The 9,855-nt window shown below is 38.0% G+C and overlaps 1 protein-coding gene across 1 annotated transcript; it reads right to left on the minus strand.

Annotated features, from left to right (window-relative positions):
• Positions 1-2,145: 2,145 nt before the first annotated feature.
• Positions 2,146-5,519, minus strand: FABP7 (fatty acid binding protein 7). The gene is made up of 4 exons (XM_012777526.3): positions 5,246-5,519; positions 4,655-4,827; positions 3,913-4,014; positions 2,146-2,494 (listed from the first exon to the last, which is right to left on the minus strand). Exons 1-4 carry the CDS (start codon positions 5,316-5,318, stop codon positions 2,444-2,446), a joined length of 399 nt encoding a protein of 132 aa, XP_012632980.1. The 5' UTR covers positions 5,319-5,519; the 3' UTR covers positions 2,146-2,443.
• Between the last annotated feature and the right edge of the window lie 4,336 nt (positions 5,520-9,855).

The following is a 9,855-nucleotide window of genomic DNA, read 5'->3' on the forward strand; positions in this document are numbered from 1 at the left end:
GATAGGAAACGAATAAATTGTAGAAATAGCTATTTTCACCTTTTTTTTCAGTTTCACTACTGTTTACTGGAAGTAAATTTGTTGTGAAATAGATTTTCAGTAAGTAATCATAAAATGAGGCATACACATTTGGAAACTTAAGAAATGTTTGCAATCCTAAAAGGACAATACAGTGTATTAAAATTAGTGGGAGCCCATCCTCCTTTCTATTCACTCTGCTTTCTTTGATTTTTCTTTATACTCACTCTTTTAAAAGCACAAAACTACAGTGCCCCAACATCTCTGTGGGTATACCTCAACCCTGAGCATATATTTGTAGGTGCCTATATTCCAGGTGTATTCATATATCACTGGGAGTGTGCATATCTGGGTAAGGGAAAACACATGTAAGATAAGGACAGAACAAAATAGCCTTAGTCTAGTTTGTATAGTTGAGGTCTTGGAAATTTTTCCTTACCTTTAACTATGTTAAAAAAAAAAAAAAAGCAAACCAGAAAGTTAGTATATTGACAGATTACTGTGTGAGATAGAATGTGGTTTGAAGAAAAATGATTTGCAACTACCTTGTAAAAATTTAGGAAGCAAAAATCTATCTGTTCATTTTCTTCCTGGAAACTGCATTTGGTGTACCACTGCAACTGTTGGTCTTGTAGCCCATTGTATCTTTGTTTCCCATTTAGGCCACCCAAAACTTTCCATTCTTTACTCTATGAGACAGTTGTTATGGAAGTAATGCCAACAGAATGTTATTTGGCCTCATTATAATGAGCTGAAAATAAATCCCTATCCTTGGCCTTATGTCTTTAATAATAAGAAAGCTAGAATCTGTGCTTGTACTAGAGAATAGGCTGAAAGCACTAAGGATTAAGCAACCCTCCACCAGAAGCAGAGATGATGACCGTCAAAACAGTTGGAGCCAATACCCTCTCAATGTTCTGCTTCATGCTGCTAATGACAGAGGTAAGCCACTATGGTGGTATGCCAGTAGTCCTAGCTATTCACTACTTGGGAGTATTGAGTTGGGAGAATTGCTTGAGCTCAGAAGTTTCAGACCAGCCTGGGCAACATAGCAAGGGCCCATCTCTTAAAAAAAATAAGTAAATAAATAAGAATTTCCCTCATACTTACAGCTATAAGTTAAATGGATATTAAATTAACTATAAAAACTTACTGAAATTACTAGGCAAATTAAAAATGAATACAGCATTACATACCCCCCAGCACTAAGGCTAACAAAAAAAAAAAGATTTCCTAAGGAATGATCAATGAAAATAAAATTTTGCATTTTTGTTTCAAGAAAAAGCTGAAATATTACTTTTGGAGAGGAAATAAGGGGAAAAATCGCAAAGATTGCAATTCTCAGTTCTATTTACTAGTCATGAGAACTTAGACACATGAATTTAATCTTCAGTTCCCTCATTGGAAAAACAATAACATCTGCCTTTCCTAAAAATAAAAACAATAATAACTGCCTTCTTGCTTCTCATTGTGAAGTTGAGAAAATGTATAAAAATCATCTTGTAAATAATGAAATGCAAAATAATATTTGTTTGTTTGTACTTCACAAGTGCAAATCCTAGCCAGTTATTAAAAGATATCTGCTTCGGTTTGGTTGACTCAATCAGCTTCTCCTTCTCCCCCCCAAAAAGGAATTTGAATGCTTTTGTGCATAACACTCCATTTTGCACTCCTGTTGACTTAGTCCAACTCAATTTAGTTGTTTGGAGAAACATCTTTGTAATTCAGGACAAAGCTCATTTCCTTTTCTAATGTGCCTTTCTTCAAAAGGAAACCTTGATTACGTAATATTATGATTATATATATTTACCTTTTAATAAAACATTTTGATGTACATCATTTTGCTTTATCAGAATATCTGTTTCTAATAAAGACATTGTTTCTGTAGCCCAACCCAATATAATAAGGTTTCTTTGAGTCTTGGCTAAGTGAATTTAATCATTACAGATTCTCCATGGAAGTCTCAACCAAAGCTGTGGTGTTTCTACATTTCATAAGGCTTCTGCTTTTTTTCTTTTTTTGTAAATTATTATTTTAAACAAGGTGCTATAAGAATGGCTATTTTATTTACAATTCTCTAATATATGATGCCTAGCCAGATTAATGATACTAAACACAGTGACAAAATTTCACACGTAAGATTTTTATTCCAATTTGACTTGCATTCCAAAGGAAATTATAAAATGTATATTCTTTATAAAAAAGTGAAAATTTTTTAATGTGAATTATAAAACATGATAAATTTGGAGATTAAAATTGGGCTAGTTACTTGGAGTAACAAATTTTTAAATCACCATTTTAAATCACCACACCAAGGATAACCTTCTAATTAGTGATCAGCTGTGCTGTAATAGCAGGATAACACTGAGACTTGAGTAAACAGAAAAAATCAAAGAGCTTCTCCAGCGCCAGACCAGGAACTTTTCTATGCCTTCTCATAGTGGCGAACAGCAACCACATCCCCAAAAGTAAGAGTCTGAAACATTCAAAAGATAATCAAATCTTTTTACACAGGAACATCAGTAGCTGAATTTTAAAGATTATCTCATGTGTAATCTAAATATTATGCAAAACAATTTTATGCATATTAAGCACGGCATAAGCTCTTCTTTTCTTAAAACAAACAAAAACCCCTTATATTTTTTCAGTGAATACTATGCATACATAGTTCATGTCTCTAAAATGAGAATCTAGTGCAAGCTGAAATTAACAATTTAGACTGAGGTCAAAAGAATTTCTTTAGTCTTAAATTATCTGGGTAATTGAGCAAATTGGGGTGAGGAATGAATTGTCTACATTGTTGTCTCAGCTATCTGCTTTGAAAGTGAATGAAATTTATGATAGGCTTTCAAAATAACAGTTTTCACTTCATAATCTATATAAATTTTGAGTAGGCTTTAGAAAATCACATCTTTTGAGCCAATGGCATTTGGAATGACTTGTTCCAAAATCAACAGGAACATGTACATGTACAAATGTTCTCCTTGGTTTGGCTGCCATGTTTTAGCCTATGTGAACCCAGTGGTTAGGTGGGTCTGATGAGGAACATTGGCTTTATTACTTCAGTATCAAGTCCAACTTGAAAAATTGCTATAAAACCACTTTACAAAGTTTAGGGGGTTGTGGTGGTCATTATTTTTATGTATTGCTGTGATTTTCAAGAGCATCCTGTATCCTCGCCACCCATTGTTTCAACTTTCCTTTTTGAACTCAGTATGGCCTGATTACAGCCACACATGCCACAGTTGAGCTGTCTGCTTTTCTGTATGCAGGAAAAAACAGTGGAAGTAAAAGAGTGAAAGAGAAATTCAGATTGAATCTGTTAGAAATGAATCCTTTCTTTTGTTGATTATTGAAGAAAAAAAATGTGGATAAATATCCTTTAGCATGAAAGGAAAACTGTCCCTGTGCTCCCACCTCACATCCACAGAAGCAAAAATACCTCAATCTGATTGCAATAGACAGCTCTGATTGCAATAGTCAAGGGGGGGAAAAGGAAACAATAGTCGATTTTCTTAAATAATAACAACAAAAACAAAATCTTTTCTGTTGTCAGAAAGAATATGTAAAGCAATCCGCCCCCACATGAATGAATGAGCCTACTTGACTTTGTCAATATCATCAAAATACTATTAGTCCACACAAAAAGTGTCTGAGGAAGGCTTGGTCAAGGCATAATACTCCCAGTTTGTGATGCTGCTCCATCATTAGAAAAATTATTTGTCAGGTAGGGAGGGAGAGAAGAAAGTGGGGATGAGGAGGAAGAGGAGAGGGGGAAGAGAGGCAGGGAAGAAGAGGGAGAGGAGAGGAGAGGGGATGGGCAGGGAGGGAGCAAGGGGAAGGGGTTGAGAAGGCTTGGGGAGAGGGTAAAAACCAAGAACTGTCATTACTTACCATAACCATTTTGCCATCTTTAATTTCTCTTACAAAATTTGTTTCTTTGCCATCCCATTTCTGTACATGAATGAGTTTGTCTCCATCCAGGCTAATAACAGACTGAGTGAGACCAACAACAAAATGCAGAACATAACAATGAGTACAAGTCAGATTTCTGATATGGAAAACAAATGACATGACTTTTGACAGAGTTATATAATTGAATAAATCGTAATCAACTAATTCTTTTGTTACCACATCCTCTGTTACTTCTAGATTTATTATTATGTAAGTTCTAGTAATCCCTAATTTGATTAAAATGTGTATATCTACATGCAAAAACTTTATATATCATAAATAAAAAATCCTAAAGTAGTGCTTTCTGACTAGTCACAGTTCTGGTTTGAACAAATCCTAAGAAAGGCAAATTGTTTATTTAGTTGATCTGAGACAACCAAAGGTATTAAACAAAGCCCAATCTTTCTTTTAAACAAGCACTATTAAATACTTTCTGAAATATGTTTGATACAAAATGTAAACAATGTATGGTAAGCAACATACACAGTCAAGATTTGAGCTATACAAGAAGTACCCATTGTTCAAGTACCCATGTGCTCACCAGTATGCTAAATTAACTTTGATCTCTTTCTCCCTAAACTGAAATCCTGAAAACATTCTCCACTTCCCAACATCTACTGGAAACCTTTATCTCTTATTCCTCCCTCCCCAACCTCATACCTGAAAAGAAGCAGCTTCTTACCTTACAGTTTCTGTCATCTGCAGTGGTTTCATCAAACTCTTCTCCCAGATGGAAACTAATCTCTGTGTTCTTGAATGTGCTTTGAGTCCTAATCACCACTTTGTCTCCTTCCTGACTGATAATCACTGTTGGCTTGGTCACATTTCCCACCTGCCTGGTGGCAAAGCCCACACCTAACGTAGCAAAGAGAAACAGTACAGTCAGCATCAACTTCCAAAATAGCTAACAAAGCAGGAATCTGCTTTCTGATGCTAGAATCCACATTCTAAAGTGTAAGTTTCATTAGAGCACGATTAGCCCATTAATGATGTAATAAAACTACTGAACACAATAAGTGGATGCAGGAAAAAAAAGTCACAGGAGTTTCACAATCTCCACAGAATATCAAATGCTCTGTTATTTGGTCCTAGACATAAAAGCAGGAAAATGCCATGTTAAAAATCCATTCAGTGGGAAATGCATAGTCTAGCATCTGATTAGGACAACGTGATCTGTCTTTGTCTCTCGCTGACCTGATGGGTGAAAAGGGGAATCTGCATGTATCTGAAGGTGCAAGTTAAGAAGGAAACAGCAAGTCTTATTGTTACGTACCTAGAGCCTTCATGTACTCATCAAAGTTCTGGCTGTCTGTCAGCTTCCAGGTAGCGCAGAAAGCCTCCACCATCCTTGCCTTTTCCCCTCTTTAGACAGGAGCGAGGATCTTCTGGTCTTTGTGCCACTGCAGTTCAGAAGACCCTTTGCACCTCAGCAGCAGCTCTGCCCTCTTATTTGGAAGGAGAGCGGGCAAAAAGCCAACGATCTGAATTGTAAACACACCCTCACCAGTGCCCCTCTCTTTCCAGAAGGCTGTCAGAGAGAGGGCATGGGAAGGGGGGCTCGGGAAGCTCCAATCCTCTTTTCGATTGGCTCAGGCCACTGGGTTAGCGGAGTAGGTCGGCTTCCTCCCAATCCTCCCACTGCAGCCCTTATGCCTGAGAAAGCTCTGCGGGGATTCAATGGTGCTGGAGGCAGGAAATGGAAAAATGAGAGAGGGTCTTTCAGGTTCAGCAAGAAAAAAACTTGGCAAAGGCAATCTCAGACTGTGAGGAAAGAAAAAAGACTCATAATAGGACATTCAGATTGATTTCCGTTAATGGCAAAGCTGGTTACAAATGAGGACCTCCTTAAAGAAAGCCACTGAAATGCTGGGCTTTCCAGACAAAGGAGACTGAACAGTGTGTTTTATTTTCTCTCATATTTACAAGGAGAGCAAAACGCAGGCTAGAATACACCAAACTGGGAAAAGAGGAGGGGGAGGAGGTGTCAAAGCCTTCCCTAGATGTACTGCTTGGAGGCTGCTCTGACTGAGTGTCAACGGGAGGCTAAATAATTTTGCCCCCTGCCCAAGACAAACTGAGTGAACTTAAAGATCCCATTGTCCTTTCCAAGAATGTGAGAACCAGACTGAGTTGGAAAGGGGCCTAAATGAGAGTATGGATAGGACTTACTAATGAGGTACAAAAATAAAGAAAAGAATGCTCTTTTTCCACCTCCTTTAACAGATTATAGAATCCATGTGGAAAAACTAGACAGAAGATTATTTAGTAAGATTTTAAATGACCTGCACTGTAGGACCTTTTCACTTCCTGAGGCCACATCTACATAAATACAATCCTTGTACGTGCTGGGAGTTAAGAATGGGAGAAGGGCAGAAATTAGAGAAGCGCTGGGAATCAGAAGCTCAAAATACCTTGAGGGTTCTAAGCAGTGTATTTAAAAGAGGGATCTCAAATTCCCTTTCTCCCATGTTCTTCCTGCTTAGAGCACCAATGAAAAGCAGCTTCCCTGCCTCTCATGGGGACAGAGCAAGGCAATCTGACTTGGCAATTCCTGCTCTTCTCTCTCCCTTCCCATTTAAACACAGCCCAGTGCCTTTCTGCTTCTGTCCACACCAAGTCCAACAGACAAAGTTCAGAAAGCATCTCATGCTGACTGCCTTCATCGTCATTCGATGTCGGTATCTCAAAGGTGCTTATTTAACATAAATAATAGTCTTTCCCCAAGCCTGATCTCCTTGCATTTTTCACTATGTTTGTGAATGGCACCATCATGTACTCAACTGCACAAGCCAGAAATCTTAGAAATCATTTCTAATACTTTACCAGCTAAAATCAAATTCAATGCCATGGCCTATTTATTTCACTTCTTGAATATTTCTCTAATTTGACATTCTTCCCCCATCTCCACAACCACCATCTTAATTCAGGCAATTATTGGCTTTTACTATTTCTATGGCAGTAACTTCCCACCTGTGCATCCTAGAGCCACTCTAGATCTCGATGCCTTTCACTACACTGGAGCCTGAGGGGCCTTTTTGAATACAGATCTACATCTTCCTAGTGACTAATAAAGTTGAGCAGCTTTCACGCGCTTCTCTACCATTTGTACTTCTTCATTAGTAAAGTGTTCAAATCTTCTACCTGTCTTAAACTGTGCTGTCTTCTTGCTATTGAATTATAAGAGTCCTTTATGTATCCTAGGTAAAATCATTTGTTGGGTATGTATTTTGCAAAAATTTCTTTCTTCTCATTTTCTTCATTTTCTTGATTGTGATAATGGTTTCCCTGATGTGTCCAAATTTATCACGTGTACACATTAAATATATGCAATCGATTTTATGTCAATCATACTATAGTAAAGCTATTTAACAAAATCTAAATCTGATCTTGTCCCTGTGGTACAGCAGATTATGCCACTCCAAAAATATACTTCTGTGGCATATTTTAAGATGGCTATATAGAGAAATTGCAGACATAAGAACAGATCTAAAAAGCTGTCCTTTTGTAAAAGAAATTTACATCTATCTACATTAGTAAAGTAAACAGCAGATGTAGAAGCTTTCTCTGAGACCTCCTATCACCCTAAAGATGGGCCTAAGAAAGATATCAAAATCTCACCCAGAGATTATCATTTATTCTTCTGAGGGAGAAGAGATAAAGTCCTGGGAGACTTTATCTGCATAATAAGACAGGCTTTGTTCACAGTGTAGTTCCTTCCTTCACCCTCCCACAGTTTGTGACCAACACCCTCCAGAGCCCTCCAGTCCTCCCTAGTCCCTATTTCTTTCCATGTGGCATAAAAAAAACTTAAGCATCTGGTCCTTCTTTGAGTCTCATATTTCGCGTGGTTCCCGTGCACATGTATACATAATAAATTTGTATGCCTTTATCCTGTTAATCCATCTACTGCCAATTTATTCCAGAGACTCAAATTATGGAAAGTTCAGAGGGTGAAAGGAAAGTTCCTCCCCAGTCCTACATCCCTCTCCTGCTTAAACCACTTCAAATGGCTTCCTTTTGCTTTCAGGTTAAAGGCAAAAATTTATAGCATTGCCTATCCCAGGCTTGTCTCAACATTTGAAGAACTCAGGATAAGAATCCAAATGGAAGCACACATGTGGTATGTTTAAACAAAAGTTAGATAACAAATGATGCCCATAGCTTGGCCCACCACCTTGGCCAGTACTCAGATCTGCTCCTAATCATCTCACCAGGGCCATCCTATGATGCGTGTAGGCCTGAACAGTAGCACAGATCTGGTGGGGCAGACAGGGCGGACACTGATCTGGAACCCAGAGTTTCAGGCAGTGAATGGAACCTCCTAAACTTGGGTTGGAGACTTAGGGATTAACCTGAACTTGGTGTTGTAGTGACATGAGCTTGAAGATGCCCTAAACTACCTTGAAAAGCTTGACTGGAAGCAACCCAGAAGACACAAAGCTTGAACAGTAAGCCCCCCTGACATCATTTGAGCTTCTGAACCAAGTACCTAAAGCAGCCCCATCTAAGGAATTTTCATAAGTTCTCTCTCTCTCTCTCTCTCTCCCTCTTTTTCTAAAATTTAGATGACTAATCCATTTATGCAAACCATTTCTATGGTAAACATTCTTAAATTAATAATTTATTTTGTTACCACAAAATATTCTTACATTTTTTCATCTAATAAATCATGTTTAAAGTGGTGGTATGTTTAAGTATCATTCTGAAGTATAGTAAATTATTCCATTTTCATATTCTAAAAATGTAAAATCATTGTGAACAAAGATGATATATTACACATCTTCATCTTAGCTCCTTATAGATCATGGGTGCTGAAATATTTGCCTATACCCATTTATTTCTTCCACTCTGTATATGAAGAATATGAGATGATATATTTATTCTGATTTAAAGCATATATTTCTATAATTCTGATTCTTTTATACCTTATAGAAAACATAAAAGCCTCACATTTCGAGGCAGGTTTTGCTTGCATATTAATTTCATAATAGGCAGAAACAAATACATATTGTTATACAGATCTCTATAGCAGAAATTTTAGGAAAAGCCATTTGACTATTTTTTAATTTTTTAATTTTTAATTTCTATAGATATACTAATATAATAGTTGTACAGATTTATGGGGTACATATGATATTTTGATACAAGCATACAATGTGTAATGATTGAATTGTTACAGTGAACCAGGTTCTTTGCCCACTACTCAAGAGGAAGCCAATACACTGAGACAGCAGGGGTTATAGCAGAGAAAAAGTTTAATATTGCCGGCTCCCTGTGAAGAGAGTGGAGGAAGTTCTCAAATCTGGCTCTCTGAGAATTTGGGAGAAAGGGTTTAAAGATAGTTTGGTGGGCAAAAGGCTAGGCAATTCAGTCTGCTAATTGGCTAGGTTTGAGGTAGGACCATAGGGGTATGGAAATCATCTTCTTGTGCTGAGTCAGTTCCTGGGTGGGGGGTCACAAGACCAGTTGAGTCAGTTCCTTGCTGTAGGCCACTTGTCTGAGGGGCTCAGCCACTCCACTGGAATGCAGGGCCTGGAAAATATCTCAAAAACTAGTCTTAGGTTTTACAGGGGTGATGTTATCTACAGAGAGAGTTAAGAATCTTTATGACAGGCCGGGCGCGGTGGCTCACGCCTGTAATCCTAGCACTCTGGGAGGCCGAGGCGGGCGGATTGCTCGAGGTCAGGAGTTCGAAACCAGCCTGAGCAAGAGCGAGACCCCGTCTCTACTATAAAATAGAAAGAAATTAATTGGCCAACTAATATATATACAAAAATTTAGCCGGGCATGGTGGCGAATGCCTGTAGTCCCAGCTACTCGGGAGGCTGAGGCAGGAGGATTGCTTGAGCCAGGAGTTTGAGGTTGCTATGAGCTAGGCTGACG

This window comes from Microcebus murinus, chromosome 5 (assembly GCF_040939455.1).
Source record: "Microcebus murinus isolate Inina chromosome 5, M.murinus_Inina_mat1.0, whole genome shotgun sequence".
Lineage (NCBI taxonomy): Eukaryota > Metazoa > Chordata > Mammalia > Primates > Cheirogaleidae > Microcebus > Microcebus murinus.